Consider the following 17,407-nt stretch of genomic DNA (forward strand, 5'->3'; position numbering starts at 1 on the left):
CCTTGTCACATGCCTCCCTGCTTCCAATCTTGTCTCCTCTACAAAATCTGTTGTTTATATGGCTACCAAAATTATATATATATTTATGTGATTCCTCTGCTTAAATCCCTCCAATGGCCTATTACATTTATAATGTCCAAACTCCTTTCCAGAGCCTGTGAGCGACCACATGGTCTGGTCCTTGCCAGTCTCTCATTCCTCCCTCCCTCACTTCATGCACCCAGTATTTTTTTGTTTTTTAACAAGTAGCAAGTAGAAAATTTTATCAGTTATGTAAAACACATAGGCCCCTGATCTAGGAACAAAAGGATAACTCCACAGGAGACTCAGAACTCAAGTTCTAATTAAGTTTCCATGAAAATTTAAGAAATGTGGGGAGGCTATCTTGGTGAAAATATGGTAATAGAGTCTCTAGCATTATCAGAACTTTTGAGGGCCAAAATTCATCTCAAAATTGCACATATTTGGAGATCATTTCTACTGGATCACAAACAGCAAACTAGCCTTTGGGTCTTCAAATTGGTCTCTTCTAAGGCAGAGTGGTGTTCACAAATGCAAATCTGACCAGGTCACATATAGGATAAAATTATTTTTTCCTGGCCCAAGTGTCTCTCCTCAACTCCAGAGGGAGATAGGAATAAGACATTCTAATAACAATGACTGCTATTTATTGAGGATGGGCTTACTATATGTCAGACACTGAGTTAAACATTTTCTCATTGAGGGGCGCCTGGCTGGCTCAGTCTATAGTGCAGAGGACTCTTGACCTCGGGGTGGTGAGTTCCAGTCCCACCTCGGGTGTAGAGATTACTTAAATAAACTTTAAATATATATATTTCATTGAATCAGTACAAGCCCCTTATTAGGTGGGTATTATCCTCAACTTACAGAAACCAAGGCTTCGACTGGTTGCACACATTTGCCCAGGTGCACTCCCAGGTAAACGTGCCTCCAAATCCGGAGCTTACAACGAACGACCACTACACGCACCACTCGGCTCTGAGCGGTAGGGTTAGAACTGCAACTCCCGTGAGGCTGTGCGGCAGCCTCGCGAGAGTTGGCTTAAATGCTGCGGCGGGAAGGCGGTGGCTTCAGCTACCTCAGCGGTTAGAAGCGGATGGCTGAGACGATGGCGGAGAGCTACAACCGTGAGAGCGAGCCTACGACTCGCACGCTGTTGCGGCGCGTGCTGGACACTGCGGATACGCGCACCCCGCGGCGACGCCGAAGTGCTAGAGTTAGGTAAGGGAGAGCGCTGCCCGAGCGTGTGAGCAACCATAGGGATTGGGGCGGGGCGGGGGGGCGGTCAGGCTTCAGCGGGATCCAGCGCTGACCCTGTTTGGAGAAGGAAACTGAGTCTCGGAGAGCCGCAGGGCCCCGGGTTCTGAGAACTGGGTCCACCCTTTACAGTTTGTGCCCCCACCCCCGGGACTCCAGGCTGCCAGGTCTCAGGACTACAAAGCTCAACTCTGCTGGCGTCTTTGGGTTTCTGCCTCTAGGCGCTCAGAATCTGGCCTTCTCTGCTGTTCTCTGGGCCACACCTTCCCCCCACACCAGCCCAAAGTGTGTCCAGGCATCTGCCCTGAACTGCCTCCTCTGTGGTCCCCACTTTTCCCTGCACATTCAGTCCCCTTTCCCTGTAACGCCCAGCTGGAAGGTGGGAAAGGAGCTAGAGAGCACAGCCTGGGCAGAATTCGGGAGGCAGGAACTAGAAAGATGCTTTGCTAGGGAGCAGGGAATTTGGCCTGACCTGGTGGCAGTGGCAGTGGATGAGGGCTATGGTGAGCTCCTGGTGCAGAGGGTGTGGGAGTTGGCATCTGCCAGACTGGGGCAGTGCAGTTCTTTTATAGGCCCTGGGAAGCTATTCATTGTAGGTTTTAGACCTATAAGTGATGAGGTGGGAGCTGTGCTTTGGGAATCTGAGAGGGACTGGAACGGAGACCAGTGCTGGAGTGACCAATGTAGAAGTTGCTGTGAAACCCTGACAAGTACTTAAATGGTTTCAAAATATTTAAATATCCTTTTTGATTTGTTATATTAATGTCAGGAATGAATATTCTTCTAATTGCTCCTCTTGTCTGTGTGGCCTCTGCTTCTAACAGAGTCAGTTCTGTAAAGCCTTCCTCAGCCCCTCCCTCTGGCTGGATCATTATGGTCTCCCTTTCTTCCCATATCCCTTAGGTTCCCCTTCATCCACAGAGCTGTTGATATAGAGCTAGAAACAGAGGCTGTGGGAGGGGCTGGATCCCTGGCCTTGAGGGAAAAGGGCTTCAAGCCAATATCCCTGATGAAAGCACATCTCTGCATCCTCTAGTTCCCTCTCCCTACTTAATTCTTAGAGCTGTTGGTCTTTACGCAGTGCCCAGAAAGCCCTACTTGAAACACCTTCCTCCAGGAGGCTGAGCAGCCCAACAAAGATGAATGTGAGGCGGCGTTCCCATAGAGCCAGGGTAAGTGCCCAGCCCACTGACCACTACAGGGCTCTTGCTGCCTTCAGGGGCCTCTGAGGTCTAGCTCTGCTCTGGAGCCCACCTTGAGGGAATCTCAAGGCAAAGGAACAGAAAAATTGCTTGGTGCTTTTACCCAGTCTATTGGCAGATTGGCCCATGTTCATACCAGTGGGAACCTGGAGGAACAGACACCCCGGACTCTGCTGAAGAACATCCTTCTAACTGGTGAGTGAACACTAACTTGCTGATCAGGGTTAGACACCAGTCCCTTGGTATCCCTCATTCAGGGCAGACTGCCCTGCCATCCCTACGCTCTCTTTGCTGTCTCTGCAGCCCCAGAATCTTCCATCATGATGCCAGAGTCTGTGGTGAAGCCAGTGCCAACACCGCAAGTGGTCCAGTCCTCTAGACGGGAAAGCAGTCGGGGCAGGTGCACAGTGAATTCTTCCCTTTACTGGGATATTGGGCAGCTCTGATCAGGAGTCTCTTGAGGGCCCCAGAAGCCAGTATTAGGCTTCCTGGCCTGTCTGAGATAAGTTTCATCCTTGTAGCCTGGAGCTGCAACTTCCTGAGCTTGAGCCCCCCACAACCCTGGCTCTAGGTCTTCTGGCTCCTGGCAGGAGGAAGCAGAGGCTAAGATTGTCAGTGTTTCAGCAAGGAATGGACCAGGGACTGCCTCTCTCCCAAGGTAAGACCCTGGACAATACCTTTGGCCACCCTCTCTTGCCCTCTAGAAAGGCTGAGGAGGCCTGAGAGAGGGCTCTCATGAGCCTGGTAACTCACCATAGTTTATTTTTAAATTCTCTTGCAGAGCCTCGTGGGAATGCCAGTGCCTCCTCCCTCACCAGGTACTGTTGCCTATCCTGGGGTTGGTGGAAAGGCTTGGAGAGGGAGGTATTGATTGTGATGGAATCTGGCCTACTGGTCCCTGCCAGTTTTAGCTTCATAGCATCATGGCTAAGTACTAAGAGATGAGAGCCCCAGGGCAGATGGGGGAATTCTCCTAAAAATTGGGCCTCAGATACCTGACTTTCCTTTGTGCCTCCTCCCTCCCACCAGCTCCCTCAATTTGACCTTTGCCACACCTCTCCAGCCCCAATCAGTGCAGAGGCCTGGTTTGGCTCGCAGACCTCCTACCCGCCGAGCTGTAGATGTGGGTGCATTTTTGCAGGATCTGCGAGATACTTCTTTGGCTTTGGCTTCTCCAGGTAAGGTTGAGATTTCCCTCTCCCTCCCCTGTAGGAGGTGCTGCTGAGTCCAGGATTACTCCTCTCTCTGTCAAGTCAAGCACAGTGAGCAAGCTTGCCAGTAGGTCTATGAGGAGTTTCTGCTTTCTTTCTCCAAAGTGCTGGTCCCAGTCTTGGTCCCAGTATCTTCTAGGATCCCATATTCTTGAGAAGCTACAGAGCTGAGGGTAGGAAAGGTGTCGTGTGGTAGCTGGAGCTTCTTGGGAGATAGATAAGGGTCAGGTTTCAGGATCAGCTGGCCAGTCAGAACTGACCAGGCAGCGTGATTTCAGAAAACAAGTCAAGTTCACTAGAGTAAGAGGAGGGTTCTTAGCAGAGTGAAAAGTGTGGAGGCATAGGTGAGCAGTTTTGGTGGGACAAGATGTGGAGAGTGTGAATGCCAGGCTAAGAAGCAGGAAGGTAAGCAAAGAGACCTGTGGAAGGAGGATAAGGCTTAGAGTACTAGGTAGTTTTTTCTGAAGGCCACTTGGGGCAGACTCATGGGACCCACTGCCCAGGCCCTGGTGAGTGGGTAGCGGCAGGTAGGCCTGGAAAACAGAGTGTCAACTGGCCTTTCATTTCCAGGTGATAGCCTCAGAACCCCTGTTGCCACCGTACAAATGGATACCGTGTTGGAGGACACTCAGCCCTTCTCCCAACCCTTGGTTGGCCGTTCCCCCAGTGTGTACCACTCCCTGCCCTGCACTGAAGCTGAAGATGCTGAGAGGGCTGTCAGTCACAGGACACAGAGCAGTGGGCCTAGGCTGCAGAACCACAGTGAGTATGTGGGGCATGTGGCCCAGAGCTAAGCCTTGGATGAAAATTGGCATTTGTGCTTTTCCCTCCTCAGGCCTATATGTGTGCTCTGCAGAGTCCCTTGGTTGTTAATTCCTCTTATATGTCAGAGCAGAGTCGGTTTTGGACCAGGATACTCCACAAACAAGTACCCTATGTCTGCCTCTGGACATTTCTCCTCAGTGACCTAGACCAGGTTTACTACTCTAGCTTTATCCTTCTCAGAGCTACAGCCTTGCCCTACTGCTTCTCTAACCTATATTTTCTCCCTTGATTCAGATCCTAGAAAACCAGCCCAACTTCTAGCAGCAAAGGCAAAGAAGGTTGATGCCCTTGCTGTGAGCTTCCCAAACAACAGCAGTGCTATTTCTGGAGAAGATGGAGTAGAGCCCTTACAGGATGGAGTTGGTGAGGAGGCAGAGGAAAGGATGGAGGAAGGTCTGAGTGTGAGCAAAGTGATGGACACAACAGGAACACAAGGATCTGTCAGGACAGAAAAGTCTAAGGGATACAGAGAAATGACAGAAGCTGTTGAGGCCAAGGATCCAGAAGGATCTTCAGGAGATGAGGACATCTCTGGTAGGACAGGTAAGGGGCCCAATGCAGGGATGAGGGAGTGAGTGGGTGACAACTGTGTTCAGTCTCTAATCTGAGGAGTTGTACCCCTAGGTTGTGTTTCTGGGCACAAGTGGTGTTGGGTCAGGGAGACTCTGAGGGGCCCATTGCTTGACTGACCAGAGCTAGGTGGGGCCCTTGAGGAACAGGAAAAGGAAGCTGTGGGCCTTGACGGTTGGGTGAGATAGTCAAGCCTGAGCCCACTCTAATCCTGCCCTTTCTCTACAGCAAGTCCGGAGTTGGCCTCAAGCACCACTGAGTTTCTTCAGGCTAGGCAACCTCAGTTTCTTGAGCCAGCCCCACCGCCTAGCACTGCAGTGTAAGATCCCATGACCTTGTTCTGCATGGACCTCTTGGGAAGGGGGTAGGCTTCTGAGCTTGGCATTGAGCATCAAAGGGTTATCCCCCTTCCTGTTGGTATGCAGACGATCACTCAAGAGAGCACCCTGAGGTGGGCTAGGTGGGGCTCACTGAGTACATGTGTCATCTTGGTGCATGCTTCCAGGTTCTTAGAGGAACCTGGGTAGAGGGAAGTGGCTAAGTCAGTATGTAGTCAGAGAAGGCTTCCTGGAGGATGATTAGCAGAATCAGATAGGCAGCAACAGACTGAGGGTCTAGGGCCTGAGGGTCTAGGGCCTGAGCAAGTACTAGCTTGTGTAATGAGTCTAGACTAGGACTTTGGGTCAGGGCCCCAGGGAAAGACCAGGCCTCTGTGTGGCCCCTGTCCGCACTGCCTCCCAGCAGACAGAGCTATTGGTCCACATTAGCCAAGGAGCACATGGGCCCTAGTCTTCGCAGGAGCCAATAAGACTTGTTTTTGATTAGGAGCCTCTTTGGGCAGCATTTTAGCTAACTATCCACTCCTGCCCCTAGCTTATCTTCAGAGCCTCCGGAGCCTCTATCGACCAGGCTTCCTCCCAGGGCCCGAACCCCTGGCCCCAGGCCCCGTCAAGATCCCCACAAGACTGGATTGAGCCACTATGTGAAATTCTTTAGCTTCTATTCCAAGATGCCCATGGAGAAAGCAGCTCTTGAGATGGTGGAGAAGTGGTGAGTCCTGGACACTCAGGGTAGGGAGAGGACCCCTCAGATCATCAATAGACCGTTCAGTCTGTTCTACCCCAACCCTTTTGGCAGCCTGGACAAGTATTTCCAGCATCTTTGTGACGACCTGGAGGTATTTGCTGCTCATGCCGGCCGCAAGACTGTGAGGCCGGAGGACCTGGAACTACTGATGCGAAGGTAAGTGGGCAGAAGCAGGGAGGTGCTGAGTGTGGGAGTGTTGGCCCTGATTCTATCTCTGTGCTCCTCTGCTACAGGCAGGGCCTGGTCAACGACCAAGTCTCACTGCATGTGCTTGTGGAGCGGCACCTGCCCCTGGAGTACCGGCAGCTGCTCATCCCTTGTGCATTCAGTGGCAACTCTGTCTTCCCTGCCCAGTAGTGGCCAGGCCTCAACACCTGCCCAGTCCCCACCTCGGGGACTGCCGCACATATTCTTCCAGGTCTCCTCCCCACCTCCCCAGCATCAATAAAGTGTCACAAATAGAATGTGCTGTGTTTTGGTGTATATCCTGTGGCCAGCCAGGCCAGGACCAATTCCCCTCCCTCCCTCCCCTCAACTCCCCAGCATAACCTGGAGAATAGGTTCAGACAAATAATTTTATATTAAAAGTCAGAGGTTAGCAGCACTGGAGCACTAAGGCTGCCCATAGTGGCCCTAGCTTGTAGGCTCCTGCTCTCGAGACCCCATGCGCCTGATGTCAGTCATCTGAAGCCGTTCCAGGGCAATCTTGACCTGTACCACAATGCCATCTTCCTTCTCTTCACCCTTCTCAGGCAATTCTGTCCTGGGGACCTGGAAGGCCCCGCTCAAGTAGCCATTTAGGGTCTGCTTGTCCAGGCTGGGATCGATGTTCATCAGGGCTTCACGTACCTTGGATAGGGTTACCTCATCATGGCTACCGCACAAAGAAAGAGAGATAGGCCTTGACCCCTCCTTTCTGCACCCCAGACCCCAAGGTGCCCTCTGCTGAGCTTGAGCAGTATATAGTGCCCAGCAGCAAGCTCAGTACACAGGGAGATCCAAGGCCTTGAGATGCCACCCTGTGGCATAGGGACTTGCCTATGGCTAAGTGGGCCTAAGGGCCTCAGGAGGTACTCACAGTTCCAGGCCCAGCTCCTGTTTTAGTTCCTGTAAGTACTCATCCTTTTCATCCACGTACTGTTCCCACAGCTTTTGTACAAAGGGCATACTCTGGCCCTCTTCATCCTGGGAGGGGCCACAAGGCAGGGTGAGAACACATTGGTTGGGGTCCAGCAGAGGCTAGGGCAGAGCTGGGCAAGTTCCTGGACAACCCCTGCCCACCACATACACATATAGAGGTGGGTACCTCTATAAATAACAAGCGGTAGTTGATCAAGTCTGCATTGCTGCTGTTGGGATGCCAGCCTCCTGCCTCCATCAACTCCAGAATTTTCTCTTCCTTCTTGAAGGGGAAGGTGCTCTTGAGGACAGTGCTGTGGGGAGACACAAGGGCCAACAGGCCTGGCTGAGGCCTGCTCACCCATCTTCCTGTACCCCTTTGCCAGCCCCACTAATGCTCAAAAAGGACAACAAGTGCTGAGGCTGTGAGCCCTTCCTGCCAGGCTCCCCTTTCCCCTGCACATCTGGAAGCCTGGCCAGATGAAATGTTGGACAGGAGTTTGGGGTGGCTGGACCAGCCTCTCACCTTAAGTTCTCCATGGTTATCAGCCCCTCATTCTGACTGTCGGCATTTGTCATCTCCTTCAGCAGCTGTGCCACTGTCTCCTTCTGCTTGATGTATACACTCTCGCTCCTCTACAGGGAAGGTAGCATTGACTAACTTGCTGCTTCCTGGAGTGGTAGGGATAGAGCTGGCCTATGTCGGGGACAAAGGGAGGGCCAGGCCCAACCTCACCTTTCCCATCAAGACTGCATAGAACTGACTCATGACCTCATTAGAGCCGAAGAGCTTGATATTTTCAAAAATGGTGTAAGCCCAGGCCATGGCTTCACCAGGTCCAAAGCGATGCTCCAGGAAACTGAAGAAGAAATCTGGGAATTTCTCTTTCTGCAGGGTGGGAAATGACTGTTTAGTAAGCCTGCCCCATGGTGGGTTGGCCCTTCTCCCTAACATCCCAATGGAACCCCCTGGAAGACTCTGGAGGCCACACCAAGCCAAAATGGCCCATGAGATCTGACCTGCTCCTCAACAAGACGTTGCTTCCAGGCATCCTTGAGGAGGTTTATGACATCCTTCTTGGTTGGCTTCTTGTTCTCCACAAGGCCATCATATCGAAGGAAAGGAGGGATGGCTTCCCCATAGCCCTGGAAAGGAGAGTGTCAGTTCATCTCTGGGCCCAGGCAGAGCCCCAGATGGTTTCCCCAGAACCTCAAGTCTTAGCAAGGTCTGGCTGTTCTGACTCTGGCCCCAAGCCTCCCGAGCCCAGGGACCCCTACCAGACCAGGAAAGAAGTCTTTTTCCCGGAGCAGCCCCTCGCCAATCTCCTCCAGGAGCACATCCACCAGCTGGTCGCTGTTCTTGCCCTCAGCCAGCATTTGCCAGCGATCTGGGCCCCCGGCCACCACATCTGCAGGTGCAGAGAGGGAGCTGGAGTCCAAACCACATCCTTGAGCAGTCCCTGGGAGCACAGTGGCCATCATTACCTTCGCACTTGCTCCAGTCAGGCCGTGGCGTAGAGGTGCGCTGGATCTCCTGGAGCTCAGAATGAAACTGGTCCCGCTCCTTCAGTGTGGTCATATGCAATTGCAGCAGTATCTCGTGCTCCTTGCAGACCTCTTCATAGTCACCTCTCAGGCTGTCCAGCTGTGGACAAGGTGATTGATCCTTGCTACCTACCTGCATGGCCCTGCCCTGCCCTGCCCACCCACCAGTACCTGTACCTGCTCCTGCAGTTCCTTGTTGGTCTTCTCTTGCATTTCAAAGTCCCTCCTGGGCACCACATCTCCAAAGTTGGCCTTCATGGTGTTGAGTTCCATCTGCGTGCGGGTCAGGTCTTGCCGGGCCATCTTCAGAGCCAGTGTTAACTTCACAGGGTCCTCCCCCCAGATGCCTGCCAGAGTACCCGCCAGCTTGATTCACCCTGGCTCTAGGGCCTGTAGCCCAGGGCAGGTTTAGAATGTCCCTCAGGGCCTGGTCCTAGGTCCTTCTCTCCCTGATTGGGAACCCCTGGGTCTTTCCCACAGCACTAACAGCTTAGAACTTCAGGCCTAAATAGAGAAGCCGAGGACATGGGGTACCAGGCCTGTCCTGCTCTGAGGGAGCCTAGGCTGCCTCAGCAGACAATAATTGTTTCCTACTTAAACAATGAGTCTAAGACTCTCAGTCCAACTCAAAAGATAAATAGACCCAGGCAGCAGCAGAACATCCCCGCTTTGTGAATGGGGATGGAATGAACAGATATTAAGAGAGTTGAACGAATGGGGATGAGTGGTGAGACTCCTCTCTAGCACCTCCTCAGGGGAGAGAAACCCACCTCAGGCTTACCTGGCGACTGGGCTAGTGACATGTCCTCCCTCTGGTACCGCAGCTCATTCAGGTCTGCAATGAGGATCTTGCGGGCATCTCGCTCGCTGAGGTAGCGCAGGTACTCCTCAGCCAAATTCTTTCTCAGTTTGGATACCTGTTGGGAAGGTTGCTGTGTGGTCGGGGCCTGTACATAGCTAGCCATCAAAGGGGATGGGATGGGTGCTGAGTGGGCCCCATCAGGGCCTGGAAACGGGAAAGGTGGAGGGAGGAGACAAGGTGGTGGCTCAGTATATCAGTCCAGGCAGAAGGGTAGAGAGTTAAGGAGACACCTTAGTGCCCAAGACCTCAGATCATCCCTAGGGTGGGGGGAGCAGGAATTCAGAGAGTTGGTCACCACACTACTCCCATTCACCTCGCTCTGCAATGAGATTTTCTCCTCATTCTTTTTGTCAATGAGTTTTAGCAAATTCATCTTCTCCCTCTTCAGCATGGAGATTTCATATCTCTCCTCAGCCCTCATGGCCAGGATCCTCTCATTGCAGTCCTCATTCACAGTGACAAGCTTGGCCTTCAGGGGCTCCAGAGCCCGAATCTTCTCCCTCTGGTGGGCTAAGCAGGGACAGGTGGGAGAGTCCCTTTGGGACCACAGAGAACAAAGAGTCAGGAGACACTGATCCTAAGGTCACAGTGAGTGGCTATGTCTCTTGCAAACTCCAGGTGTCTATGCATGCTTTGTACAAAGCATCACCCCTGCTTGAGGCCTTCCTACATTTGCTTTTAAACCAGAGGTAGAGTCTGGCTGAGGACTGGGGTTTCATCTATGCCCTTTCTCCCTATAGCCTTTAGTCCTGCAGCTGTACCATGCCCAGCACCTCCCGTGCCTGGTTGGGAGGCTCATCATTTCCCAGAGGTACTCACTCCCTCCTGGGCTTCACTCTCAATAGTAAAGTTGCTTTCTTTCCTACAGATACTGCTTTACCATGTTTCCCAAGGACAGGAGGTAGTCAGGTGCTCTATCACATAGGACAGTGTAAGCAAAAAAGCTGAGCAAGGCTTGGTGACCTCAAGGCCCAGTTAGTAGTTGCCCCAATACTTCTGCACAGCCCCAGAAGGTGAGAGTAGAATCCTCTCCATGCCTTCCAGACTGGATCCAGGCACAGAAGCTGTAGTCTTACCCAGCATCACCTCATACGCATTCTTGATGGAAGATAGCAATGGCTTGTACGTTTTAAAGTCCTCTATGAAGAACTCAAAGATTTCTCTGTAAGGCTGGCAAGAAAAGGGGACCTGTCACCTCCGGGCCTATAGCTGCCACTCTCTTAAGCTTAGAAGTATTGTAGCAAGAAGCTGCCAGGTGACCCATATTCAAATAAATGCTCCAGGGCACCACCTGGGTCTCTCAGTGCCAGGAAGGTGAAGGGCAGCTCTGTCCCTCTCAACTATTTTCTGGAGGTCTCTCCTGATACTATCTCTGAAGCCTGGCAGATGACCTGGGTCAGGGCCACCCCATTCTGGCTCTCCAGGCAGCCAGCCTTCTCCAAGCACTGTGCCTCAGTTGGCCTCTTACCGCTTGCTATCTTACAGACCTGTGGAGGCAGGAGGAGATCAAATGTTCTAGCCTTGTATTCTGACCAAACAGAAGTGTCATTTCTTGTTCCATTTGGACACAGAAGTTTTTGGAGGTAGCATTATGTACTGGAATTAGCATAGGCTCTGGAATCAGCCCTGAGTTCATATCCCAGCCCCACCACTTCATAGCGATATGCCTTCTCTGAAGTTCTGCTTCCTTGATGAAGTACCTTCAGCCTGTAAGATTGTATTCAGGGCCCCTTTCAGGTCCTGGCACACAGATGATGCTCAGCAAATGCTTCTGTCAGTGACTAAGTCGGAAGTGAGGGATTCCCTGTCATCATCCCTGTCTGAGCACGAATTCGGTGATTCCCTCCTTAATATGTATTAGAATCTAATGTGCATCTAAGTTTTTCTATGTATCTGAGCTGAGTTCCTCAAGCTTGGGTCTGTCATCCCTAGGCTGGTGAGCCCTGTATGACCCCTTCTTGCCCAACTGCCAGGATTCAGGCTCCATTGACTGATGTCCAACAACCCATGCAAGGCACTGATCACAGAGCTGAAGGAACTGGAGACAGCATCCAGTCTACTACCTGACTCAGGTGTGGAAAATCAAACCTCAGGAGAGGTTTGCCTGCTCACTAAATTTGTCATAGAACATGTTTCACTAACTTTGTCATAGAACATGTTTCCCCTACCAGGAATGGGGACCCCAAAAGAGCTGGGAGAGGCTGGTCTCTCCTGAAGTCTGAAGTCCTCAGTCCTAGTGAGTAAGGTTTCCTCCCACCTGTCCTCCCACCCTCCCCACAGTTATTCTGTGGCTCTAACCTGCAGCCTCAGCTCCTGGGTAGAATCTGTGCTCAGGTCCAGCAGGAGGAGCTCCTTGCGTAGGTAGTTCTCTAGCTGCTCCAGGTACCTCGGCTTAGTAATGCCCAGGGGCTGCTTCAGCCAGCTACTGCAGGGGATGGTGGGATGAGATGTGATGGGCACCCCACAGTGCCCTTAATCATTAATCTGGGGCAGCACACACCCCTGTGCTGTCTCTGGGTCCAATGCTGGGTCTGTTACCAGTCCATCCACCATGGGGCTGACCCCAGCTTACCCTGCTCGTTTCCGATAATCGTATGAACAGGGCTTTCGGTTATGCAGAATGGTCTGACCACTGGTGTATGTGGGCCATGGGGACAGTTGGTCACCAATGGAGAACTGACAGGACTGCAGGAAGAGACGGGTGGGGTTACCATGGCAACACTGCTCCCTTTCCTGATGCTCCTCTCCATCTTCCTCCCTCTACTCTTTTTTTTTTTTTTTTTTAAGATTGATTTATTTGAGAGAGAGGGGGAGAGAGCATGCATGCATGTGCAAGCATAGGGAGGGCACAGGGAGAGAATCTCAAGCAGACCCCCACTGAGTGCAGAGCCCACGTGGGGCTCGATCCCACGACCCCAAGATCATGACCTGAGCTAAAATGAAGAGTTGGAAGCTTGACCAACTGAGCCACCCAGGAGCCCCTACTCTTTTTTTTTTTTTTTTTTAAAGATTTTATTTATTTATTTACTTATTTGAGAGCGAGAGAAAGAGTACGTGCACACAGGGGAGGATCAGAGGAGGAGGGAAAGGGAGAGAGAATCTTGAGCAGACTCCACACCAAGTATGGAGCCAGACGCAGGGCTTAATCCCAAGACCCTGAGATCATGACCTGAGCTGAAACCAAGAGTCAGACATTTAACCACTTAATCAATTGAGTCACCCAGGCACCCCACCTCCCTCTACTCTTGATTTTTTCCCCAACATCTCTCTCTTTTTTTTAAATTTTTTATTGTTATGTTAATCCCCATACATTACATCATTAGTTTTAGATGTAGTGTTCCATGATTCATTGTTTGTGCATAACACCCAGTGCTCCATGCAGAACGTGCCCTCCTCAATACCCATCACCAGGCTAACCCATCCTCCCACTCCCCTCCCCTCTAGAACCCTTAGTTTGTTTTTCAGAGTCCATCGTCTCTCATGGTTCGTTCTCTGTCTCTTTTTTAAGTAGGCTCCACACCCAACATGGGGCTTGAACTCATGGCCCTGAGATCAAGAGTCGCATGCCCTAAACTGAGCCAGCCAGGTACCCCTCCCTAGCATTTCTTAATATGGTTCATAATTAAGACTATGGGCCCTAGAGGTAGAGTTTAGGTTAAAAAGCCAGATATCCCTTATTGGCTGTGTGACCACAGGCTTAACTTCTCTGAACCTCAGTCTCTGCATTTGTAAAATGGGGATGGTTTTAGTTCCCATTGCACTGTATTAATGTGGGGATGCAGTGAGAAAACATGAAGTTGGTTTACACAGACTAAGACACCCCCTTGGAATTCAGTAAAGGTGAGCTATTTTTCTCTTCTGTAGAGTGAGTATTGCATATATGAAAACAGATGTGAGTCCCGATATGTACCAGCCCTTGCCCCACAGCACAGTCCAGGGAAAGAGACAGATAGAGGAGGGCAGGCCCAGCCTCATGCCTGGACTGACACACATATAGGACTGCAGAGATGCAGCATGGGGAGCTGTGGACCCTAGGAGGAGACTAAGCTGTAACCCCTGAGTTGGGGGAAGGTAGGTGGGAGTGCCCTGAAGCAGTGGGATCTCATTTTGAACCTTGAGCAGGGGTAGGGAGTGGAAGCAGTTAATATGTATGGGCTGTTTTATTTTTTTTTTAAAGATTTTATTTATTTATTTGAGAGAGAGAGATGGAGAAGTAACAGAGATAGCGAGAGAGAGCGCAAGTGGGGAGGAGAGGGAGAAGCAGGCTACCTCTGAGCAGGGAGCCCGATGTGGGACTCGATCCCAGGACCCTGGGATCATGACCTGAGCCGAAGGAAGACGCTTAATAACTGAGCCACCCAGGAGCCCCATGGGCTGGGTTTTTTAACCTTTTCATGAAATACTCAAAACTTAAGGGGAAAAAAACGAGCTTCTGACCCAGTGAAGCTCACTTCTGTAGTTCATCCATTCAGTCATCCATTTGTTCGTCAGACATTACTGGGGCCATAATACATTCTCGAACACCTGCTAGGTTCTAGGGATATGAGGGAAGCCGGGGGTATGATGGAGGTGGGGTGACAAGTGAACTGATAATCACAAGTCAGCAGGTAGTGGCTAAAGCCAATGCAGATTACCAGGAGGGGGCAAACCCTGACTAGAAGGGACCAGGGGACCAGGGGAAGCTAATCATCTTATAGGAGGTGGTGATGTCTGCGATGTTCATTCAGTAAAGCTTGAATGAGTATATAAGAGGAGCTGAGGTCATCTGGGAGAGGGTGTGTGTCATCAGGGTTAGAGGTGGGGCACAAAGACATCCTGGGTAGCACCAACACCTCAGGGAAACAGCACGTGTTTTAAAGAACTATGAATAGGGGCGCCTGGGTAGCCTAGTCGTTGGGCATCTGCCTTTGGCTTGGGTCATAGTCCGGGGGTCCTGGGATTGAGCCCTGCATCGGGCTCCCTGCTCCGCGGGAGGCCTTCTTCTCCCTCTCCCACTCCTCCTGATTGTGTTCCCTCTCTCGCTGTGTCTCTTTCTGCAAAAAAAAAAAAAATCTTTAAAGAGCTATGAATAGAGGTGAATGCCCAAGGACAGCAGGCCGCCTGAGGCTGAGGCGTGGGGTGGTCAGTGTAGAGGGAGACAGAGATAGAGCAGCAGCTTTATGCAGAAGGGGCAGTCCTCACAGCCTTATAACTGTGAAAAAGTTAGAAAATTCCTAAATGTCTAGAAATTAGAAAACTCCTAAGTGTCTAAAAATAGAAGCAGTCATGAAATGATTACATAAAGGCTTAACATAGAAATATGCTAATGCTATAGCTCTAAGGGTTAAGTAAAGCCTGAAATTAGGGAATAAGCACAAGTAGGTAAAAACAGATGTCCAGGGGTGCCTGGGTGGCTCAGTTGGTTAAGCAACTGCCTTCGGCTCAGGTCATGATCCCAGGGTCCTGGGATCGAGCCCCGCATTGGGCTCCCTGCTCCGCGGGAAGCTTGCTTCTCCCTCTCCCACTCCTCCTGCTGTGTTCCCTCTCTCGCTGTGTCTCTCTCTGTCAAATAAATAAATAAAATCTTAAAAAAAAAAAAAAGAAAATTGGGGGCGCCTGCCTGGCTCAATTGGTAGAGCCTGTGACTCCTGATCTCGGTACCACGTTGGGGTGTAGAGATTACTTAAAAATAAAATATTTAATAGGAGCGCCTGGGTGGCTCAGTCATTAAGCGTCTGCCTTTGGCTCCGGTCATGATCCCAGGGTTCTGGGATCAAGCCCCACATTGGGCTCCGTGCTCAGCGAGAGGCCCGCTTCTCCCTCTCCCACTCCCCCTGCTTGTGCTCCCTCTCTCGCTGTGTCTCTCTCTGTCAAATAAATAAAATCTTTAAAAAAATAAATAAAATAAAATATTTAATAAAGAAAGAAAAGAAAATTGAATTAGAGTTCAATGTTTAATTCAATATGAGAGCCCCCTTCGTGCCCCTTAACTATTTTGAAATTTAACAAGAAATTTCTATTTTTCTTGACCCATTAACTTCTTAGAATACAACATGTTATAGAAATAATGTTGGGGGCATCTGGCTGGCTCAGTTGGAGGAGCATGGGACTCTTGATATTAGGGTCATAAGTTTAAGTCCCAGGTTGGGTGTAGAGATTACTAAAAATAAATAAACCTAAGAAAAAAAGAATGTTAAAATTACATGTTCAAAATGTTTGGGACATGATCAGAGCAGCGCTCACAAGGTATTTATTTTATTTATTTTAATTTAAAAAAATTTTAAATTATTTAATTTTAAGTAGGCTCCACGTGACCTGAGATCAAGACCTGAGCTCTGATAAGAGTAAGATGCTTAATGGACTGAGCCACCCAGGCACCCCTTTAATTATTTTTTAAGTAATATCTACCCCCAATGTGAGGCTCCAATCCTGAGATGAAAAGTTGTATGCTCTACTGACTGAGCCTGCCAGGTGCCCTGGAATGTATGTATGTATGTATTTATCAAAGATTTTTATAAAAGATTTTAGTTATTTGACAGAGAGAGAGAACACAACAAGCAGGAGCGGCAGGCAGAGGGAGAGGGAGAAGCAGGCTTCCCGCTGAGCAGGGAGCCCGATGCGGGGCTCGATCCCAGGACTCTGGGATCATGACCTGAGCTGAAGGCAGACGCTTCACTGACTGAGTCACGCAGGCGCACGCCCTGGTATTTATTTTAATTGCTTAAAATACTTTTGCTATTAGGAAAGAAAGCCTTAAGTTTTCTTTCTGTTTGAAAAGAGCTATGGGGGCGCCTGGATGGCTCAGTCAGTTAAGTGCCCCACTCTTGATTTCAGCTCAGGTCATGCATAATCTCAGGGTGGTGGGTTTGAGCCTCCAGCCCCCAGCCCCTTGCCTTGTCCCAGGCTCTGCGCTCAACACAGAGTCTGCTTGTCCCTCTCTCTCTCTCTGCTCCCTTCCCCACTTGTGCGCTCTCTCTCAAATTAAAAACACCACCACCAACAAAAACCAAAGATGGGGTGCCTGGGTGGCTCAGGCGGTTAAGCGTCTACTTTCCGCTCAGGTCACGATCCCAGGGTGCGGGGATCGAGCCCCACGTTGGGCTCCCTGCTTAGCAGGAGCCTGCTTCTCCCTCTCCTCCCCACTTGTGCTCTCTCTCGCTATCTCTGTCACTATCTGTCTCGCTCTCAAATAAATAAATAAAATCTTTAAAAAAAATAAAAGTATAAATAGACAAATTGGAAAAACGAGAGAAGTCGAACTGTTAAACATCAGGCCAGAAAAAAAAATGTTTTTGAAATTTGTGAAAATTGATGTGATTTTTTTGGGGGGAGGGATGTGATTTTTATAAAAGTGCCAAGTAACCCTGAAAGACACCGGGGAATTTGTCAAACAAGCACCTGACCCTAGTGAATTAATACGTTTTTCAGACTTTCAAAAAGCCAATCCTTGCGTTCTGTCTGCCGTTTCTGCGGAGAGAAAACGTGGTCACCGTACATTGATTCCTGGGCAAGCACGGCTTCCGGGTCTTGGTTATCATTACCAGCTGCGCTCCACCAGGAGATGGGTGGAAAGAGGTGTTCCCCGGCGCTCCATGCTCTCTGCTTCTTCTTCTTTTTTTTTTTTTTTAAATATTTTATTTATTTATTTGATAGAGAGAGAGACAGCGAGAGAGGGAACACAAGCAGGGGGAGTGGGAGAGGGAGAAGCAGGCTTCCCGCAGAGCAGGGAG

The 17,407-nt window shown here is 50.4% G+C and overlaps 2 protein-coding genes across 5 annotated transcripts in view; one reads left to right on the top strand and one right to left on the bottom strand.

Moving 5' to 3' along the window:
• Positions 1-1,129: 1,129 nt before the first annotated feature.
• Positions 1,130-6,628, top strand: CENPT (centromere protein T). Its single transcript, XM_035025326.1, has 13 exons — positions 1,130-1,242; positions 2,360-2,450; positions 2,588-2,675; positions 2,784-2,880; positions 3,002-3,138; positions 3,262-3,298; positions 3,510-3,658; positions 4,262-4,453; positions 4,751-5,059; positions 5,315-5,405; positions 5,960-6,136; positions 6,224-6,328; positions 6,406-6,628. Exons 1-13 carry the CDS (start codon positions 1,130-1,132, stop codon positions 6,527-6,529), a joined length of 1,710 nt encoding a protein of 569 aa, XP_034881217.1. The 3' UTR covers positions 6,530-6,628.
• A 104-nt stretch (positions 6,629-6,732) lies between these two features.
• TSNAXIP1 (translin associated factor X interacting protein 1) overlaps positions 6,733-17,407 on the bottom strand; it is a 15,944-nt gene continuing 5,269 nt past the window's right edge. The window contains exons 3-16 of one of the 4 annotated variants that reach the window (XM_035024952.1): positions 12,271-12,383; positions 11,997-12,123; positions 10,775-10,868; positions 10,012-10,208; positions 9,618-9,753; positions 9,014-9,183; positions 8,777-8,936; positions 8,570-8,700; positions 8,312-8,437; positions 8,028-8,180; positions 7,818-7,927; positions 7,479-7,605; positions 7,251-7,357; positions 6,740-7,046 (exon numbers count right to left, since the gene is read on the bottom strand). In XM_035024952.1, the coding sequence (XP_034880843.1) occupies positions 6,806-7,046; positions 7,251-7,357; positions 7,479-7,605; positions 7,818-7,927; positions 8,028-8,180; positions 8,312-8,437; positions 8,570-8,700; positions 8,777-8,936; positions 9,014-9,183; positions 9,618-9,753; positions 10,012-10,208; positions 10,775-10,868; positions 11,997-12,123; positions 12,271-12,383 (1,992 nt within the window). In that variant the 3' untranslated portion in view covers positions 6,740-6,805. Of the gene's footprint in view, positions 7,047-7,250; positions 7,358-7,478; positions 7,606-7,817; positions 7,928-8,027; positions 8,181-8,311; positions 8,438-8,569; positions 8,701-8,776; positions 8,937-9,013; positions 9,184-9,617; positions 9,754-10,011; positions 10,235-10,774; positions 10,869-11,996; positions 12,124-12,270; positions 12,384-17,407 lie in introns of those variants that run through there. The other 3 variants (XM_035024955.1, XM_035024954.1, XM_035024956.1) reach the window with 3 other exon arrangements.

Source organism: Mirounga leonina, unplaced genomic scaffold (assembly GCF_011800145.1).
Source record: "Mirounga leonina isolate KUSES-001 unplaced genomic scaffold, KU_Mleo_1.0 Mir_180, whole genome shotgun sequence".
Classification (NCBI taxonomy): domain Eukaryota; kingdom Metazoa; phylum Chordata; class Mammalia; order Carnivora; family Phocidae; genus Mirounga; species Mirounga leonina.

Bases quoted from the DNA above. Each gene is read 5' to 3' on its own strand.
- CENPT (XM_035025326.1), top strand. From the start codon at position 1,130: ATGGCGGAGAGCTACAACCGTGAGAGCGAGCCTACGACTCGCACGCTG. The intron at 3,139-3,261 runs GTAAGACCCTGG...ATTCTCTTGCAG, and splicing joins GGGACTGCCTCTCTCCCAAG to AGCCTCGTGGGAATGCCAGT. The intron at 5,406-5,959 runs GTAAGATCCCAT...TCCTGCCCCTAG, and splicing joins CCACCGCCTAGCACTGCAGT to CTTATCTTCAGAGCCTCCGG.